General features: G+C 43.5%; 1 protein-coding gene across 2 annotated transcripts in view; it reads right to left on the bottom strand.

The window, feature by feature from the left end:
• Positions 1-22,152, bottom strand: part of Lmtk2 (lemur tyrosine kinase 2) — a 96,216-nt gene that overhangs the window by 52,420 nt on the left and 21,644 nt on the right. For both annotated transcript variants that reach the window (XM_036171953.1, XM_036171952.1), the window contains exons 2-3: positions 16,827-16,951; positions 11,331-11,475 (exon numbers count right to left, since the gene is read on the bottom strand). In XM_036171953.1, coding sequence (XP_036027846.1) covers positions 11,331-11,475; positions 16,827-16,951 — 270 coding nt within the window. The remainder of the gene's footprint in view (positions 1-11,330; positions 11,476-16,826; positions 16,952-22,152) is intronic.

A 22,152-nucleotide genomic window follows, 5' to 3' on the forward strand; every position in this document is an offset into this window, starting at 1 on the left:
TTAAGTTTAAATGCTGACAATATGTTTTTGATATCTTGTTCTTTTAATACTATCTTATACTGTTGGTTTTGTCTTGTTTTGTTTTTCTTGATATAGTAACTCTGTCATGGGGACACTATCGAGTAGACCAATATATATATATATATATGGGGAGTTCCAGAAGGAAAAAAAAGTGGTAGAAAATGGCCTGCTACTGCTATAGGACATGCATCTCCATATCCAAAATTATCAGCAAACTCCAATAACATTGGACTCAGAGACTACATCAAGACTCTAACAATCAAACTGTAGAGACAGAGAAACCTGGGAGGGCAGAAATGACTCATTCTGTACACAGGGTCCTAAATAAAACTAAGAGCCAAGTCATCAGAAATGGAGACCAGAAGGCAGTGGGCTCCCAAGATAAAGTGCTGGGAGAAAAAGACCTTCGAACTAAGAATGCTATATCTGGCAAAACCACATTCCCCAAATGAAGACCTCTCAGATAAGCAATGCTAGAGCTTTCTACCAATATGCCTGCTCTGCAATAAATAACTGCCAAAGGAATACCTTCAGTATGTGATCGAGGGACAATGAACAGAACCTCAGAACTGCAAAAGGTGGTGGCTCACATCTTTAATCCCAGCACTCGGGAGGCAGAGGCAGGAGGATCTCTATGAGTTCGAGTCAAGCCTGGTCTACAGAGCGAAAGCCAGGACAGGCATCAAAACTATACAGAGAAACCCTGTCTTGAAGGGGGAAAAAAAAAGGAGAAGGAGGAGAGAGAGAGAGAGAGAGAGAGAGAGAGAGAGAGAGAGAGAGAGAGAGAGAGAGGAAGAAAGAAAATAAAGAAAATATAAGTCTCCAAAAGTACAACTGAAGAGTTAAGTATAAAACCAGCATCATTGTATTACTGAGACATAGTTTCTCTTCTTTATTTCTTACATGATTTAAAATACAAATGTTTTAAAAAGTTATAACCTATGTTAACAGATATAAAATGCATAAAGATGTAATGTGTGATAAATTTTACTTGTTTTTAAGACAAGGTCTCATGTATCCTAGCCATCCCAGCATTGGCCTGGAAGTTCCAACCCCCACTGAGGCTTCGGTAATGGTCACGCCCACAAGGCGGGGTGGAGGAGGAAGGGGAAGACCCAAGAGAGAGAGAGGAGGGGCGCGTGCTCTCTTGGTTCGGGGACTGCTGGACACAGGAGGTAGACTGAGCAGAGTTCTCCAGAGAACACTGCCAGACTGCGCCGTACCTTTGTTAGACCCTACAACCTACCCCTTCATTTGTAAGTTACCCCACAAAATAAACCTCCCTTTTAACTACAAGGAGTGGCCTTAATAATTTCACCAATAGGCTGGCCTTTAACTCTGTAGCCAAGGATAATCCTTGGCTTCATTCTTCCTGAGATTATAGGCATGCATGACCACACAGTTTTATGGTTTTATGAGGTGATGGGGATTGAACCTAGGCTCTCACACATGCTAGGCAAGCACTCTATTGACTGAGCCACCTTTCCAGTCCAACTGGTGAAATTGCCATCAATTAAAGCTCAATTGTTATAAAGTATGATGTTAACTGCAATCTTCATTACAATCATTAATATTTAAAGAATAAATAAATAAACATAAAAACAGAGAGGAGGTGAAGAGATAGCTTGTGGTTAAGATCACTTGCTGCTCTTCCAGAGGATCTGGGTTCTAGTCCACTCACATAATGGCTTACGTCTGTAACTCCAGCTCTAGGGGATCATTTCCTCTGCCCTCCACTGGACGAGCACTCACATGCACATACCCATATGCAAATATGCATATATTTAAAATTAAAAATAATAAAGACAAATCTTTTCCAAAAGGAAAAATATTAATGTTAAGATTTAAAAAGCAACCCAAACAAAAATGGTGAAGTGATTTTCTTTAAAATAGGTGTCAAAGTTGACAAAATGGCTCACTGGGCTAAGGTACCTACTTGCCAAACCTAATGACCTAAGTTCCATCCCTGGAACCCACATGGTGGAAGCAATGAACAAATTCCCAGGAGCTGTCCTCAGACATCCACATACGCACTGCACCCACATCCATACACTAAATGAACAAATAAATGAAGGTATTTTGGTGCCAAGATATGGCTGGAGAGATGGCTCAACGGTAAAGAGCACTTGCTACTCTTCCAGAGGACTCAGATTTGCTTTATATTTATTTACTTATTATTTGTGTGTATGTGCACACCTGCTTGTCTGTATGTGTACCATGTGGGTAACATCAGATCCTCTGGAATTGGAGTTGTAGGTGTGAGCCTTCTAGTGTGACCAAACCTGAGTGAGATAGTTCAGCAGTTAAGAGCACTCACTGGTTTTACAGAAGACTGAGGTTTTGGCTCCCAGCATGGTGGTTCACAACAATCCTTAACTCCAGTTCCAGGAGATCCAGCCCCTTCTTCTAGATTCCATAGGCACCAGGCACCCATGCAATGTATATACATAAATGTAGGCAAAACACCCATCCACACACACATAACTAAAAATAAAAATCTTTTTTAAAAAAAACGTTAAGGTATAGGGCAGTGGTGGCGCACGCCTGTAATCCCAGCACTCCAGAGGCAGAGGCAGGTGGTCCTCTGTGAGTTTGAGGCTAGCCTGATCTACAGGGCTAGTCCAGGACAGGCTCCAAAGCTACAGAGAAACCCTGTCTCAAAAAACCAAAAAAAAGTTAAGGTACCATTACAATTCAATGAAGGAAAAACCAGAGTCTTGGGACCAATGGATAACTATATGCTATTAATTAAACTCTAAAACTAAACTCTAATATTCTATCCTTGGCCTTGGGAAGTAGAGTACTTGTTTAGCCTGCTAAAAGTCCCGAGTTCCGGCTCCATAAAATTAGGTATGGTGGCACACACCTGTAATCCTAGCACACCTTGCGGGGAATGTAAAGACAAGAGGACCAAGAGTTCAAGATCATCCTCGACTACAAAAGCTGAAAGGCTACAGGAGACCACCAACAGCTAACAAACAAACAATAAAAAATGCCTTTCCCCACACTATATAAAAAATTAACTCAGAACAGATCACAGAGGCCAGCATAGTGACTCAGTGGTGAAAGGTACCTGCTAACAAAACTAACTATCAGAGTTCAATGTCCAGAACTTACATGAAGAGAACTAACTCCCACAAGTTGTCCTCTGCCTTTTCCATGGGAATGGGAGATCCAACCTCAGGTCCCATACATCCTACCGGGCCATCTCCCCAGCTCCAAGAACTTCAAGGAGGCTTCAAAACAGAAAGGCATGGCTGCCTGGCTCACTGTAATTTCTTTCATGCCCTTGTCTCTTTGTGATCCTAACCATGACACTGGGACAATGAACAGACACGTCAGCTATAAAAGAGAACAGAAAGCCTAGACCAGACTCACACATGTGGGAGCACAGCTCTCAGAAGGACCAAGGAGTGAGTGAAGCTAAAAGATGCAGAGATCTACTAAGACCAGACCTGGATCCATACCCAGAAATCAACTCAAGATAGGCTACAGATTTCACTTAAAATGTAAATAGTAAGGCTGTGAGTGTAGTTCAATGATAGAAAGAGTGCCTGCTTACTATGCATGAGCCTCTGGATTTAATCTTTAGCACCACAAAAGAAGTTCTTATAATAATAAGTAGTTTTAATTTTTAAAAGATTTGTGTATGAGTGTTTTGCCTGCATGTATATATGCACACCATGTGCATGAATGGTGCCCACGGAGGCCAGAAGAAGAAATGGATCCCTGGAACTGGAGTTACAAGATGGTTGTGAGCTCTTAACTGCTGAACCACCTCTCTAGCCCAGTAATATTTTTTAAAAGTACCATTTTGATGATAGATTTCTTAAGACACAAAAATCTCTAAACACCTGATAAATCCTGAATTCTTTTTTCCCCCAAGACAGGGTTTCTCTGCATGACAGTCCTGGCTATCCTGGATCTTGCTCTGTACACCAGGCTGGCCTCGAACAGAGATCTGCCTGCCTCTGCCTCCTGAGTGCTGGGATCAAAGGCATGGCCAAAATCCTGAATACTTTTTTTTTTTTTGGTGGAGCTGAGGACCGAACCCAGGGCCTTGTGCTTGCTAGGCAAGCGCTCTACCCCTGAGCTAAATCCCCAACTCCTTGAATTCTTATTTTTAAAAAAATGTCAATGTGCTTTATTGAAATCAAGAGACCCTTTTATTAAAAGCTGGAAGCTAGGGCTGGAGAGATGGCTCAGTAGTTAAGAGCACTGGCTGCTCTTCCAGAGGTCCTGAGTTCAATTCCCAGCAACCACATGGTGGCTCACAACCATCTGTAATGAGATCTGGCGCCCTCTTCTGTATATATAATAAATAAATAAATCTTTAAAAAAAAAAAAAAAAGAAGAAGAAGAAGAAGCTGGAAGCTGGACAGAGAGGTACTGGGAGGCAGAAGGACAGAGTGTACAAAGCCATCCTCAGCTACACATACAAGACCAGCCCAGCTACATGAGATCTTGTCTCAAAAAATTAAATATAGCATCTAGGAAGATGGTTAAAGTGCTTACTGCTTAAGCATGAAGAGCTGAGTTCAGATCCCCAACATCCACAAAAGTCAGTTTAGCAACTGTATGCCTGTGATCCCAGGCCAGAAGGGAGGGAGGGAGGGAGGGAGGGAGGGAGGGAGGGAGGGAGGGAGGGAGGGAGGGAGGGAGTGAGTGAGTGAGTGTCAGGAAAAGACCCTATCTCTAAATAAATAAATATATAAGGTGGAGAGCAATAGAGGAAGACACCCAACATCAACCTCTGGCCTCATCACCTGCAGGCATGAATTAATTAACTCTCTCTCTCTCAAAAAACAAACTAAATGTAAAGTAATAAAAAATAAAACCAGGAACCATGTTCATCAAAGTCTTTTTCTTGTATTTGGGGGGTTTTTTAGTGAAAAACTTTGACATCCCTTACTGGATTTTATTGTAGTGGCTACCATGGAGACTACAGTTAACATCCTATATTTATAACACTCTAATATATGAATTTACACCACCTTATTCATAATCAATAACATAAAAATCCATGCCTGACTAGCAGGAATATAAACTATACAACTCCTGAAGAAGAGTAAGCTGGCAACATCCGTCAAAAGTATAAGGTAGCCGGGTGGTGATGGTGCACCAGCACCTGGGAGGCAGAGCCAGGTGGATCTCTGAGTTCGGGGTCAGCCTCGTCTACAGAGCGAGATCTAGGACAGGCACCAAAACAGCACAGAGAAACCCTGTCTCAAAAAAACAAATAACAACAATAAAAATAATAATAATAAAGGAAATGCTGACTTACTTCTAAGAAGGAATTCCACAAAGAAGTAATTGTTAAATTTCATTTATTTGGCTTGTTTGCTATGGGGGTGAGTAGTAGGTTTATACACACATAGCAAGCAAGTAGAAGATAGAGGACAATGAGTGGGAGTTGGTTTTTTCCTTCCACCATGTGGGTTCCAGGGGCTGAACTCAGGTTTGCATCAAGTTTTGCAGAAAGCACCTTTACGCACGAGCCATCTGACCTGCGTGTATGGGGGCTGCCCTCAGAATCCAGAGATATCAGGTGTCCTGGATCCAGAACTGCAGGCAGTAGTGAGCCACCTGACACAGGTGCTAGGAACTAAATTCAGGTCCTCTTAACCACTGAGTTATATCTTTCTGGCCACCCAGAAGATTTATATTTTTTAATAGTTTAAGATTAAAAACAACAAATATATCTACCAACTAGAGACCGGTTAGATAAACTATGCTAAGAGTATACAAAAATACAAGTACTACAAACTGTAAGCAAAAATAAACAAGGTATGTTCATTGATAAGGAAAGATCTTCGGGATTTATCGGTGTGATGGTAGATCGTCACTATCAAGAAGATGACTGGCTTTGGAATCACCTGGAAGATCCGTGTCTAGATATGTCTCTAAGTGCATTTCCAGAAAGGTTAAATTGAAGAGAGAAAACTCTGAAGATGGGCTAGAGTCCTTGAATCCAAAGGAAAACCAGTATTTGTCACTGCTTCCTAATTTGGGATGTGCCTTTCCCACCATGATAGACTGAACCCTCCAACCGTGAACCCAAATCAACCCTTCCTTCCTCACACATCTTTTGTCAGACACTTTGTCATGGTCATGAGAAAAACAACTAACCCAATTGGCAAATCTGTAAAAAAGCACAGTGTGGATCTGGAGAAGTAAGAACACTTGTTGCACAAGCTTGAGGACTTGGATTCAAATCCCCAGGACCCACACACAAATCCAGGCATGACCCCAGGTGTCCAGTGCTATAAGAGACAAAAACAGTAGGAGCAACAGTGCTTGCTGCTTGTCAGCTTAGCTCCAGGTTCAGCGAGAGACCTGTCTTAAGGGTAGTTAAAGAGTGACACAGCAGGACACTTGACACTCTCCCCTGCCCTCTGTATATGCATGGATATGTACATCTTCACACATATGGGAGTATATACTACACCTAAACCCACAGCACATATACTACATAGACAGACAGACAGACAGACAGACACACAATCAGAGCACAATACCAAATAGTATATTTATTGTGATAACCGCATAAAGGGGGTGGGGCTAAGCACGTGAGCAAGAAGAGCTATACCGTGGAGACCATTGCAACTCCTCATTCTAAGACTGCTCTATAAAAATAGTCCTCCAAGCCAGAAAATGGTGGTGCACACCTTTAATCCCAGCACTCAGGAGGCAGAGGCAGGCGGATCTCTGAGTATGAGGACAGCCTGGTCTACAGAGTGAGTTCCAAGACAGGACAGCCAGGGCTAGACAGAGAAACTCTGTCTCAAAAAACCAAGGGGAAACAAAAACCTTCTAAAAAGGAAACAAAATACTTAAACTGAAAAGTGAGATTAGAGTGTATATGCATTAAAAAATCTTAGAGAAGCTGAGCGTGGTGGCACAGGCCTATAATCCCAGTACTCAGGAGGCTAAAGCAGGGGACCAACCTGAGCTATGAAAAGAGATCTTGTTGTCATCACCCCTGCACCCCTCACTCCACCCCTCCACCCCACCCTATCCCAAAAAACATCTTCTGGAAAGATATATAAGAAACAAAGAAGAACATTTTATTATAGATACTTTTCTATGCTTCAGTTTCAGGACCAAGAGAATATATTTTGTGACCAGGAGTGGTGGTGCACACCTGTAATTCTAGCATCCAGAAGGTAGAGACAGGCTCATCTCTTCAAGCTGGACACCAGCCTGGCCTATATAGAAACTTCCAGACCAGTCAGAGCTAAACCAGTAGACCCCCACCCCCAACAGAAAAAGGAAGGAAGGAAGGAAGGAAGGAAGGAAGGAAGGAAGGAAGGAAGGAAGGAAGGAAGGAAGGAAGGCAGGCCACACTACAGAGAAAAAAATAGGTAGAGCTTCTAAACTTGCTTGTGAACAGGTAACACACCTCACATTTCACAAGTTATCTCTAACAATCAGACACTGCTCACCTATAACAGACGACTGTCAGAATTTCCTGTAACTTAGCAAGCTACCAATTGATACTCCATCTGCCTTGCCCAACAGTGCTGCAATCTGCTACTTTGCACATCTTGCATGAACCCAATCGGTTCTTAAAGATAAGCTACCAAGTGGACCTGCTGGATAAAGATAAAGAACATCCACACTCAGAGGCACAATCAGGAAGCTCCCCTCTCTGGCTGTACTGACAGTGAGAGGCTGAGAAGGCTCAGGTCCTTTCCCACTCCCCAAACTACCCAGGACATCCCCTTCCTCCTCCTGATGTTATCATCTTTCCAAATGTCGGTATTTCATCAATTAATGATGTTATTCCTGTGTGCACATACAGACACTTTCAATTTCATGCCATCACTATCTCCTTCCACATCCTAGCTTACTTGTTCTAGTGACACAGTATTTCTTTATGTTTAGTTTGTGTGCACGTTTGGGTGAGCACGTAAGTGTGAAAGTGGAAGCCAAAGAACCACCTTTGGTATCATTCTTTAGGTGTCTTGTACTTTAAGAGTCTCACTAACCTGAAGCTTGCCAAATAGCCAGGCTGGCTGGCCAGTGAGCCCCAGGGACCTGCCTGTTTGAGCCTCCCCAGTGCTGGGGTTACAAGTGTATACCTCCACACCCAGCTTTTTACTTGAGTTCTAGGGTTCAAACTCAAGTCCTCTAACACTTTGCCAACTGAGTCATCTCCCCCACCCCATGTTACTCTTTCACTGCTTTCTTTCTTTCTTTGTTTTTCTGAGACAGGGTTTCTCTGTGTGGCCCTGTCTGTCCTGGAACCCACTCTGCAGACCAGACTGGCCTTGAACTCAAGAGACTTGCCTGCCTCTGCCTCACAAGTGCTGGGATTAAAGGTGTGCACCACCACCGCCGTCACCACCACCACCACCACCACCCCACTTCTGAGTTGTAGATGTAACAGTCATTTTTAAAGTTCAGTACAAATAAAATATCACCATACCGAGTGCTTCTCTTTAATTTCTTAAAACATTTGTGTGAACTCTTTAATGTACTTTACAGTTTTTTTTGCTACCATGTCAAACTGATGTATAGCGTATTTTTTCTAATACAGAATATTTTATTTTATGAATCAAATTTGGCAATGTTTTCATTCATGGCATCTAGATTTAGTGCTGAGCATGACAAGTTCTTTTATATCCTAGGATGATAAAAATACTTGAGAGTATTCTAAGAAACGCAAAATGGTTTCTTCCTATTGAGAAAAATTTTATTTATTGATACATTTGAGGGAGAGCTGTGTGTAGTGCACACCTACATTTGTGTGTGCATGTGTGTAGATCAAAGGCCAATGCCAGGTGTTTTCCTCTGTTGTTCCCCACCTCATTTTGTGAGACAGAATCTCTCAGTGAACCCAGGGCTAACAGTGTTGTCATCCTGCCCAGCCTTTTCCATGGGAATGGGAGATCCAACCTCAGGTCCCATACAGCAGTGAGCCATCTTCCTACCGGGCCATCTCCCCAGCTCCAAGAACTTCAAGGAGGCTTCAAAACAGAAAGGCATGGCTGCCTGGCTCACTGGTAATTTCTTTCATGCTCTTGTCTCTTTGTGATCCTAACCATCCCAACAGACTTTGAAGGGAAGCTCTTGGTCTCTTATCTGCACTTTCCTAAGTGATGCTTCTGCATATGGTTGAAGTAAACACACCCAGAATGCCTCTCCAAGGTGATTCTTCCTAGTCCCTGAGGAGTGAAGCTACAAAGATAGGGATCTGGAATTCTGAGCAGTCACTCTTTCTTCCAAGGAGAAATGCCTGAGAGATGAAGCTGACAGGCAAAGACTATAAAAAAAAGCTGACTGAATCCGAAGGCCCTGGATCAAGCTATTTCCAAGGCCATCTCCATCTTTTTTCTTTCCACAATCTGGTCTGTCTTCCACCAGTACTCATCTGAGTTAGGATTCTACTGCCTGCGGATAAGATGGACCGAGCAGCTCAGGGCTTTCCTTAAGTAGAAGGAAGTAAAGAATGACTTAAACAAGCTGAAGCATTTCCATTTTAGCTTAAGCTATCCCAAAGATTCATTGGACTCCTTTTAAATACCATTTTGATTAAAGCCAACCCTTGAATAATATGATTTAGAGAAATTAAAGCTAATATATTACATGTCATTTAAAAGTTGTTTTGAATTATCTATTTTATTTTATGTGTCGGAGTGTTTTGACTGCATGCATGTGTGTGTACCACAAGGATGTCTGGTACCTCCGGATGTTCGAAGAGGCCAGTGGGTCCTCTGCAACTCTCCACTTTTATTTTTTGAGACAGGCTCTATCTCTGAACCTGAAGCTCACTGATTTGTCTAGACTGGACAGCCAGCAAACTCCAAGGATCCACTTGCCCAACCCTAACCCCAGGGTTAACATGTAAACTGCCATGTCTGGCTTTTATGTGGTGCTGGGGATCTGCTCTCAGGTCTTCATTTTTGCATGGTAAGCACTTTACTCTCTGAGCCTCCTCTGATTACCATGTTTTGGCTTACTTTCTTTCTTCTTTTCTTCTTCCCTCCCTTCCTTTTTTCCTTCTGGCGTCCTGGAACTGACTATGTAGACCAAGACAGAGGGCTGGTATTAAAGGTATGTGTCACCAGCTCTGTCTAGCTTGCTTTTTCTTTTAGTCATCACATGCTGTGGTGGTTTGCATGAGAATGCCCGCCCCCAATAGGCTCATATGTTTGCATGCTTGATCCCCAGTTGGTGGAACTATTTTGGGAAAAATTAAAAATGTGGCCTTGTTGAAGGAGGTGTCATTGGAGGTGGGCTTTGAGGGTTCAAAAGTCCATGTCAGGCCTAGTCTCTCTCATCTCTCTGCCTCTTGTCTGTTGCCGTGCTCCCTGCCATGATGATCATGGACTCACCCTCTGAAACTGCAAGCAAGCCCCAAATTAAATGCTTTCTTCTATAAATTGCCTTGGTCATGGTGTCTCTTCATGGCAACAGAACAGTAACTAAGACAAGTGCCTGAAGGAGGATAAAGCTGGGTGTATACTGCCCTAAACATACCCCACAGTGCAATGGCTACCACAAAAGGCAGGGTTAGTACCTGCCAAGACTTAAACAGCCTTCCTTTTTTTACAGTCTTGAAAACACTACTTCTTGAACCACAGTTACATTATAACAGGAAATAAAATCTAAAAAACCTGGGCTGGGGATTTAGCTCAGTGGTAGTGCTTGCCTAGCAAGTACAAAGCCCTGGGTTTGATCCTCAGCTTAAAAAAAAAAAAAAGGCGGGAGGGGGGAGGACGGGGGAACCCATGGCTGATGTGTAAAATTAAAACACAAATACAATAATAATAATAAAATAAAATAAATCTAAAAAACTTTATGAAAAGCCAAGCCAATTAATATATCTCACTATGGTCCTCCTCGGTCAGGCAGCACACATCAAGGTAAGCAGTGCTGTGGGCTAGAGAAACCAGCCTACCAGAGACAGCACTGGAACCTTTTTGCTTTTTACATTTTTTAAAGAAAGGATTTTGTGTAACCCAGGATGACCCTGAACTCCTGATCTTCCTGCCTCCACCTCCCAAGTGCCACAATTATAGGCACTTGCTATGCACCCTGTTTATGCAATGCTGGGTATCGAACCCAGGGCTTTGTGCATGCTAAGCAAGAACTCTAACACTGAGCTACACCCCAGCCTCCATTTCAGTGTTTCAGGAAGAACTCAGGAAGGGACAGACAGCTTTTGCAGGATGAGTCTGACTATCACAATGCAGTGTGACAGGCAGAGGGAGAGACGGCGGCTGTGGCTGTAGCACGGTGTCTACATACTCTACGTCTGGAGAGAGGTCATGGACGACTGACAGGAGGACAGAAGCTCTTACCCACAGAAGACTGGAACTGGGACGGTGCTGGAAGGGAAATATTTGGCACTGAGAGTGTGAAGACCTCTGCTGGGGATTGGACGGAGGGGGTGTCTTCTGCTGGTGGTGTGAAATCTATCTCATCATCAAAATTATCTTCAAATTCCTGCAATCAAAAAAAATCGCATAAGAAAAGCAGGATGTGAATGCTGAAACAAGGAGTGTGTACACACTCATCTGGAACACCTGGCCATAGTTTTATCCAATTCATATTTACTTCCAGTAAAAAGCACAAGTAATTATGCTCACTAACTCCAAATAGCAGAAAAAAATAAGATGTTTTCTTTCTTGTTGCGCCTTGTTTTTCAGTCTAGTCTCCCATATCCTGGGCTAGCCTGCAGCTCCTGACCCTCCTGCTCCTTCTCCCCAAGTGCTAGGACAGCAGGCATGTACCACAACATCTGGAATGAGAATAAGATTTTAAAGTAAGCAATAAATATTTTATGTAATATTTTTAAACTAACAGCTTGCTTAAAGTTAAAAAAAAAAAAAAATTCTAAAATGCCCACAGAACTTAACCTGGAAATATCTGCTCAGGCGTAAAAGTTTCAAGGACTGAAAAGACCAAGAATTGTTAAGAGATTAAACAATTCTTTCAAAAAAAAAAAAAAATCACCATTTACTGTCACAAATCTCTTTGCAAACTGGGTCAAAGTTAATTTTATTCTGAAATTTTCTAATTGCACTTCTAACTGCAATGTGATTTCTACTGAAATAAAGAGTTTAAAAATTCAGTTATTTAAGTGGCTGGGGAGAGGGTTCAATATAGAGCATTTGTTGCTCTTGCAGAGAACCTGAGTTCAGTTCTCAGCCCCCACAGCATTAATAGCTGGCTCTTCATATGTGCTTGTGCACATACCCACATACACATATATACATAGTTACAAATAATGAAAGTACTCTGCTTTAAAAAGAAACCATGCCAGGAGCTGGGTGTGGCAGGCAGCACATGCCTTGTAATTCCAATTACTCAGGAGATATAGGCAAAATAGAAAGTTCAAGGCCAGCCTGGCCAACTTAGTAAGAATATGTCTCAAAATAAATAAATGCAATACAGTAGAAAGAGGGCTGGAGTCAGTGGTGCTGCACTAGCCTAGCATGTGGCAGAGCTTGGGCTCCATTCCAGCACCACAAAACAAAGCCATCTGAGACTGTTTCAACTGAGACTACCAAGCTTTGGGAATCTTCAATGAGTTGGATGGGCACGTGCTATCTTGACCCCTCCTATTCTCATCCATGTAAGCTGGGTGTCCTTCAGGGGCCCAGGTGAACTTAACAGAGCTACAGAGGCCATCCCTTACTTTAGATAATTATCAAGTGCCATCCCTTAGAGCACCAGAATAGAGATGGGGAACAGATTCGAGAACAAAACTCTTGCATTCTTTTCACTTTCCTTTTCTGTCCCATTCCCTTAGCGACCCACCTACTACAAGAAAAAGCGACAAATAGTAATGGGAGACATCTGACATTTAGGTTTCTGCATACATGTGAGCAGACATTCTCAGGCACTAAACCACACTACTGCTATTTGCATGCAGGTAAAATGAGGTTCTGAAAGTTCGGTATGAGAGTCAACATTGGGTGTGATGGTGCAGCACTGGCAGGGCTGAGCCAGCCTCAATTGCAGGTTGAAACACTGGCTCAAAAGACAAAGGAAGCTGCGTGTGATGGCTTACAGCACCTGGGAAGTGGAGGAAGGAGGGCCAGGAGCTCAAGGCTACTAGGGGCTACATGAGATTTTGTTCAAGAAAAAGAAAAAAGTAAAGTAAATAAAGAAAAGTGGGAGGAAAAACCTGTTCCAGTGCTGTGGAGTGTTCTGTGTGTCAAATGTGCTGCTCTGATTGGTTAATAAATAAAGTGCTGATTGGCCAGTAGCCAGGCAGGAAGGACATGGTAGACGGGCAACAGGAAGGCTGAGGGGAGAGATACTGCCAGCCGCCGCCATGACAAGATGTAAGGTACTGGTGAGCCACGAGCCATGTGGCAAAATATAGATTAATAGAAATGGGCTAAATATAAGAGTAAGAGCTAGACAATGATAGGCCTGAGCTAATGGCCAAGCAGTTTAAATAATATAAATGTCTGTATGATTATTTTATACATGGGTTGTGGGACTGCGGGGACTTGGTGGCACCTGGAGAGAAGCTCTCCAACTACATGTTCCATTTTTATGCCTGTGGCACGTGGGTCAGAGGGCAAGTTTGGGTGTTGAGACAGGTCTCTTTGCTGTCCTCTACTGCCTATGTCAGGCTAGTTTGTCCTCTAGCTTCTGGGAAGCCTCCCATCTCCCCTCTGGGACACTGGGATTACAGACATGTGTTACTGTGTCTGGCTTTACACACGTTCTGAGGATTTGAACTCAGGTCCTCACACTTACAGTTGTACATTCAAAAACCCTCTCTTGTTAAAAAGGATTTCATCCATCACACCTTTAAAATGTCACTTAAGGGCTGGAGAGATGGCTCAGAGGTTAAGAGCACTGGCTGCTCTTCCAGAGGTCCTGAGTTCAATTCCCAGTAACCACATGGTGGCTCACAACCATCCGTAATGAGATCTGGTGCCCTCTTCTGGCCTACAGTCATATATGCTGTATACATAATAAATAAATAAAGCTTTAAAAAAATGTCACTTGAAATTTGGCAGCAATTGATATACCAGTAGTTATGCCAGTAGACTCTAAAGATTCAGGGAGATGATACTGTGTAATAATAATAATAAAATACTGAGATAAAGCCAAATGGCTTCCTGATCTGTAAATATCTTCCCCAGGGCCACTCAGCCCCTGCAAATGCAGAGCTCTTAAGTCTAAAGGAAACCAACCAACACGTCATGAACACCAATAAATACTCATTCACTCACAGACTCTGAAGTTGGAGAGCTCAAACACACTGTAGCCTTGCATCAGTCATGGGGCAGCTGCAAAGTGATGTACATTCCCAGATTCTGAGCTGCATCACAATTGGCTCCCTTGTGAATACTCACATTCAAACTTTCTGGAAACATGAGAAGAGGCCAGACTTTGGTATCAGCAACCCCATCAGACTTTTATCTTTGTCCCCAAGAGGCCAGGTTTCTGTGCAAAGTCCCTTGGCAGGACTGATGGCCAGGGGATACAGATTCTGGATCTATCGTGCTCAATGGGGAAGTCAGCAAGTTCCCACAGAAGCATGTACATCAATGTGAGCCTTGGGGGCAGGGTGTTGATGCATAAAGCCCACAGGTGCCCACAGGCCACCACTATCGCAGACTACAGTCTGGGCTGAGGATTCCCTACAGGCCTCCCTCCCCTGCACTTAGCTTTCTGTGCAGGGCAAAGCGTTGAACCAGGAGGACAGTGTACTTCCCTATCTCCTCAGAGACAACAAAGATTCCAAGTGCAGACAGCACAGAATAAAAATGACCTGAGGGAGTCTAGAGAGAGAGCTCAGTCCATAAAGTGCTTGCTGTGAAAGTGTTTTGAGACAGGCTGTCCTAGAACTAGCAATCCTCTCCCCTCAGCTTCCCACAGTCTGGGATCACATTCATGCAACCATCACACCAGGCCTATATACTCCTTCCAAGCAAATGTTGTGAGGCCCTAATATGTCAACACATGGGCAATAAATAATTTCTAGAAAGAGTTCCCAGCTGGTTTGCTGATAGATCCTATCCATCTGTTGCTACTATGCCAGATCCTCTGTTATACTGACTGTAGATAGGAAGTGTCCTAGTAGGAAGTATTCACTTTAGGGAACTAAGGTTTAGAGACAAACTTGAGGTTTCCAGTACCCTTCCTCATACACAAAATACTGAGGAAATTCCTTTGCTTTTATGAGCTAATGATCACAAATTTGCCAGTTTACACAAAAGACTGAAAGAAACCAAAACCTGCCTGATCTTCTGTGCAGACAGACCATAAATAAGTGAATTCAATCACCACACACTGTTCCTTATTTAAACAAAAACTTAAGACACACCAATAAGTGCTTACTGTCAAAGAGGTCCCAAGAAGGCTGGGGAGATAGCTTGGTGAGTAAACTGCTTGCTCTGCAAGCATGAGGACCTGAGTTCAATAACACCAGCACCCATGTAAAGGCCAAACATAAGCAGAATGGGAGTAGTACATGCCTTTAATTCCAGCACTCAGGAGGCAGAGGCAGGTGGATCTCTGTGAGTTCAAGGCCAGCCTGCTCTGTATAGTGAGTTCCAGGAAAGCCAGGGCTACACAGAGAAACCTTGTCTTAAAAAAATAAAAAACCAGCCAGGTGGCGGTGACACATGCCTTTAATCCCAGCACTCGAGAGGCAGAGCTAGGCAGATCTCTGTGAGTTCGAGGCCAGCCTGGTCTACAGTGCAAGATCCAGGACAGGCTCCAAAACTACACAGAGAAACCCTGTCTTGGAAAACCAAGGAGGAAAAAAAAAAAAAAAAATCAAAAACCAAAAACAAGGGGTTGGGGATTTAGCTCAGTGGTAGAGCACTTGCCTAGCAAGTGCAAGGCCCTAGGTTCGGTCCTCAGCTCCAGCAAAAAAAAAAAAAAAAAGTTTAAAAAAAAAAACCCAAAACAAAATAGAACAAAAAGCAAGACATGGCGATGCACACTTGTAATCCCATTGCTTGGGAGGTGAAGACAGGCAGAACCCTGGGAGTCACTGGCCAGTCAGCCTAGCCTTATCCATGAACTCCAGTTCCAATGAAAGATCCTGTCTCCAAAAACCAAAAACACTCAACTTGGAATGGCTCCCAAAGAACAACCTATAAGGTTGACCTCTGGTCTCTCTATATGTACACGCACACATATAGAAGTGTACTTGCACAAATGTGTACATATACATACTCCCTCCCTAAGGCAGGGCTGACAAACTATAGCTGATGGGTCAATTCCAAGTCGCCTACTTTTGTCAATCAAATTATACTGGCACAAAGTCAGGCCCATTTGTTAACAGGACATCTGTCATTGATGCAGCACTACAATGGAGGGTGAACAGGCTACAGCAGGGAGATTCTGTGGCCCACAACAGCTTGCTATACACAAGGACAGGAAAAGAAAAGTCCAGTGACCCTTGCTCCCAAGAGAATGTGATCCACAGCAATGCTACTGATAAATGTCTCAGCTGTTTTAGGGCTGGGGAAATGACTTAGTCAGTAAACTGCTTGCCTTGTACACATGAGGAGGACCTGAGTTCAGTCTCCCAAACACAAGTAAAAATGCTGGATGTGATCGCAAGGCCCAGCACTAGGGAAGTACAGACAGATGGATCCCTGGGGTTTGATGGCCAGCCAGTCCTGCCCACTCAGCAGACTCCAGGCCAGCAAGAGACCCTGTCTCAAAAAGTGAGGATGGCACCTGAGGTTGTAGTCTGTCTTCAAAGTGTACTCACCTGTGCATGTGAACACGTGAAAGCATAAGCATACATGCACATACATCATTTTAAAAACCAGCACATGATTTTAAATGTCCATGCCATCTGTGCTCACCTTAAAGTCTATTTCTGGGTCCTTACAGCAGGAAACACAGTTTGCAATTAACACTATCAGGATCATTAAACTGCACACGGACAGGATCACAAACAGGGAGGGAACTTCTGCCACAGGTGCTTCCCCTGCAAGGACAGAAATTATGTTAAAATTAATTCCCAAGTCAACTTTAATTGACTGAACCAACACCTTTTCTTCTAGATATAAATGGGACCGAGGGCTCACAAAAAAATACTGCTTCACCACTCTAGAAGAGGCCAAGTGCTGGCCCAGTCAACTCTGTATTTTAAAGCAACAGTAGATTTGGAGAGGCACTGCAGAGGAAAACAGCTCCAGTCCTTCTGCTGAGCTCCACTGGTGCTCAGATCTTACATCTGCATGGCACTTTCCTACCATGAGGGCGAGCCTCACAGACAGGATGAGCCAAGCTTCAGACTGTCCTTAATTGTCTCCTAGTCTCCTCTAATTTCTGACAGTTTCTCAGTCTTCCCAATACTTCTGGAGAGTGCTGATCAGTAGTTATGTGTGGTATGTCCCTCAACTTGGGTGGCCTGATGTTCCCAAGACCACGGAGTGATTACAGGTATTTGGGGAGAATCTAAAACAGCACAGGAGGGAACACCTCCACTCCTGCACTTGCAGCACATCAGAGGCACATGACTTGTCCCGGGTGGTGTGAACTTTGGCCATGTGATCCAGGGGATCTTGTCACCATCAAGTCAGACTCAATGCCTTATGAGCAGATCCAAAGTCCAGTGCATATCCACTGATGAAAACTGAGAGGCCTAAAATGAACTGCAAACAGGAACTAGGTTCTTTTTCAATAACCAAAGTCTGTTTGTAAAAGCAATGCTGATGTCCCATACTTGCCAGGATGTGCTGAGGAGCTAGCTGCAGACTTCCTGGAATCTGTGTATTAGCCAAGGTTTGTCAAGAATCTATTAGAAAGACTGGAGAGATGGCTCAGTGGTTAAGAACATTGGCTTCTCTTCTAGAAGAATGGGTTTGATTCCTAGGACCTAAAGGAGGCTTCTCTTCTAGAAGAATGGGTTTGATTCCTAGGACCTAAAGGAGGCTAACAACCATTTGTAACTCCAGTTCCAGGGGAACCCTCTGAGGCACTGCATCCACATAGTCAACATATATACATTCAGGTAAAACACCCATACAAAGAAAATAAAAATAAATCCCTTTTCCCAAATAGGCTTGATTCTAGCCTCGAACTCACTGAAAATAAATCAGACTGACTTCAAACTCACAGAAATACCTGCCTCTACCTACTGAGTACTGCTATCACATCCAGCCTTCTAGTGTATATATATATATATATGTGACACGAAGTCTCTCTCTGTACCTGGATCCCACTAAGTTCTGGAATTGCTGGTCAGCAAGCCCCAGTGATCTCCCTGCTTCTGCCACTCCAGCACTGGGACTCATCTGTGTACCACCACTTCTAGCTTTTGTACACAGGTACTGGGGGTCAAACTCAGGCCCTCATGGAAGTAATTTAATGACTGAGCCATCTCCCCATGCCTGCCAGTGATTTACTTATTCTTAAAAACTATACCTCATCTGCTGGATGCACATAATAAAGACCAAATATGACTCTAGAGAATTGTATAGCTGAGTGCTTTCCTATCCAAAATGTCAGATTTTACTGATTTTCAAAACACAGTTTGTCAGCGGGCGGTGGTAGTGCACGTCTTTATCCCAACACTTGGGAGGCAGAGGCAGGTAGATCACTGAGCCTGGTCTACAAAGCAAGCTCCAGGACAACTAGAGCTGTTACACAGAGAAACTCTGTCACGAAAAAACAAAACAAACAAACAAACAAACAAAAAACCATGGTTTTCCACCACTTTTTTTATGTGTATGCATATGCAGTTGTGTGTGTGTGTGTGTGTGTGTGTGTGTGTGTGTGTGTGTGTGTAGGTTGGGGAGTTGATGTCAGCATCTCAGTCACTTTTTCATCTTATCCTTTCATGGCAGGATCTCTCAATCAAACCCAGAGTTCATTGATATGACTAGTCACCCCCACTTCACCATGAGGGCTGCCATGGTGAACATCTGGTGTTCATATGGATTCAAGGGGATCCAAACTTCAGGCCTCTTTCTTGAGTGACAAGTGCTTTAAAAGCTGCTGAACTATCTTCCCAAACCCCCTCCCCTTTTTGTCCAGATAGGGTCTTGCAATATAACACACGCTGACCTCAAGCTTTCAATGCTTCTTCCTCAGTATCCTGAGTGTCAGAATTATAGATGTGCATTAATGTCCAGCTTGCCCACCACATTTTAACATCTCTGAATTTTGAGTACATCACACCTGAAACCAAGTTGATTTAACTGGCAGCATTCTTTTTTTGTAATGGTACAAAAGGAAAGGTGTGGCTTGGAATTGATTGCAGCTGAGATTTGATAAAAGGCAGCATCATTTCATCTGACTGGCCCAACACCTGATGGAACTGGAGCAGCTCCACATCAGAGACTGATGTGCCCAGAGCCTGTGCTGGGAAAGTGAGAGGCCAAGTGTTAAGAGCATGTCCCCACCCTTCTAACACCATGTCTCTAAAGCCTCCATGTGGTTAACTTTTTTGGGCTTTTGTCCCAGGATATGGCCCTGGCTAGTCTGGAACTCACAGAGCTCCACCTGCCTGTGTGTGGGACTAAGGCCTGTGCCACCATGCCTAGCACCACGCTTACCATTTACACTTAGGAAACCCTAGTGTATTTAACCCAAGCTCACCGATGCCTAAGGGCTTCGAAGCCCCTTCTCCAAACTCCAAAAGATGGTATCATTTTCTTCTCCTATCTTTCTTTTCATTTTCAAATACTAATCTATTTCTTATAAAACTGGATCACAGGGCTGCCTGAAGGCTGGCCCAATGATCTGACTCACATTGCTCTTCTGTGAGTCATTAAGCAGGTATGAAAAGACAGACTCATGTTAACAAGGAGTCCTGCCAAGCTTCACCTACCTTTTCACATACTTTCTTGTTTTGTTTTGTTTTGTTTTGTTTTGTTCTCTCTCTCTCTCTCTCTCTCTCTCTCTCTCTCTCTCTCTCTCTCTCTCTCTCTCTGTCTGTGTGTGTGTGTGTGTGTGCGGCCAGTGCATAAACATATGCCAGTGTGCATGTGCAAGTGTGTATACAGGTTGGAGGACAATCTCCTCAGATCTCACCCTGACCTAGAACTTCACCAAGTAGGACACACTAGCTGGCCAGGGAGCTTCAAGAATACATAGTCTCCAGCTCTCAGCTTGCCAGTGCTGGGATTATACTAGTTCAACACTGTATTCCACTTGTATGTAGATTCTGGGGATCAAGCTCAGGCCTTCTTTCCTTACACTGGTGAGGGAAAAGCTCCCATAAAATGAGAACAAGAAGCCATAGACTTGAAGGTGAGCTGGGTATGCTCAAACCACAGAGAGGAAGTAAATTCTAGAAGCAAGAACCACAACTGAAATCCCCAGGCCCTAGTGGTTAAACTAGAAACCCAGCCTTGAAAAGGCTCCTGGCTGCAACTGTCAGGAAACTATTAAGCCAGTTTCTCTTTAACATGCTCTGCCTTCAGCATTCAGTAATGCACAAGTCAAAGCAATCGTCTGCTGTAGAAAAACATCAACAGTGACAGGCATGTCACCATACCCTCAGACAGCTCCCCAGGCTCCACAGAGGAGGAAGATAATGAGGGGCTTGGGTTCCTTAATGTACTTCCTCCAAGACACTATTTAAAAACACCCGGCATCTCCAAAGCACATTCCATTGCATTTTGATCCCACAGTTTTCAAAGCATTCTAATAGCTGTCTAGTACTTGACTTACTAAGCTTACTAAAACTTGAGGAACTCTATGAGGTAGGTGGGTACCTACTATTTGCTTTAGAGACAGGTAATTTGGGAAGGGTGATAATTTCCCAGTAATGACTCATGGTGGATCAGGAGCTGCTACCTGCCTATTAATTTAGTCATCATAAATCCAGCCAATTATCTGATCATGGTGCCCAGAACCTCCAAAGAAACCTGTGCACATGTGTAATTAACTAGAGACTTGCCTGGGAGTCCATTTTAAAGGGTCACAGGTAAAAAGAAATTGATGACCAATGTCCAAATCCCGGTCTCTTTCTGTCACTCCTCCTCTGGTTCCAGCTAATGTATTTTTATAAAAAGTTCCGCTAGGCAGTGGTGGCGCATGCCTGTAATCCCAGCACTCGGGAGGCAGAGGCAGGTGGATCTCTGTGAGTTCGAGGCCAGCATGGTCTACAGAGCTAGTCCAGGACAGACTCCAAAGCTACAGAGAAACCCTGTCTTGAAAAACCAAACAAAACAAAAGTTCCTTATATTTGCCTGGTAGTTAACTGGGAGCTTGAGTTAAAGGAGAAGGACAGGGCAGATGCTGTGTGAACGTCTGTTTACAACCCAGGAAGAGCATCAACAATGATCAAAGAAAGTGTTCCATTCAAATCTAGCTTGAGGAACTAATGAATTTCTTTAAAAAAAAAAATTGTGTATGCACAAATGATGTACATGTGTGAGTGCACCTATGGAGAAGAACTTTACATGGGTCCTGGGATTGAACTCAGGTCACCTGGCTTGTGCAGCAAACAATTTACCTGCTGAGCCATCTTAAAGGCTCCCACTGAGTTTCTTGGGGATTATTTTCACAAGTGAGAGTGACTCACTGCTACTTCACCAACCCCTAAAACTCAACAGATGCCAGGCAGTGGTTGTGCACGCCTTTAATCCCAGCACTCGGGAGGCAGAGGCAAGAGGATCTCTGTGATTTCGAGGCCAGCCTGGTCTACAAAGAGAGTTCCAGGACAACCAGGACTGTTACACAGAGAAACCCTGTTTGAAAAAACTAAAACAAAAACAAAGACAAAAACAAAAATTCAACAGACATATCCAAAACCCAAAACCTGTGGGCCACATGCACTCCAGTATAGCTATGAACATAGCCCAATACAAAAATCATAAACTTAATTAAAATATTAAGACCTAATTTTTATTTATTTATTTGTTTGTTTGTTTGTTTGTTTATGTTTTTCGAGACAGGATTTCTCTGTGTAGCTTTGCGCCTTTCCTGGAACTCACTTGGTAGACCAAGCTGGCCTCAAACTCACAGAGATCCGCCTGGCTCTGCCTCCCAAGTGCTGGGATTAAAGGCGTGCACCACCACTGCCCGGCAGAGACCTAATTTTTAAAATGTATTATTATGTGCATCTTTGTGTGTGTGGAGGTTTTTGGGGTGTTGGTTCTCTTCTTCCACTGTGGGTTCTAGGGATCAAACTCAGACTGTTAGAGTTGGATGGCTAATGCCCTTACCTGATAC

The sequence above is a fragment of the Onychomys torridus genome, chromosome 22 (assembly GCF_903995425.1).
Source record: "Onychomys torridus chromosome 22, mOncTor1.1, whole genome shotgun sequence".
Lineage (NCBI taxonomy): Eukaryota > Metazoa > Chordata > Mammalia > Rodentia > Cricetidae > Onychomys > Onychomys torridus.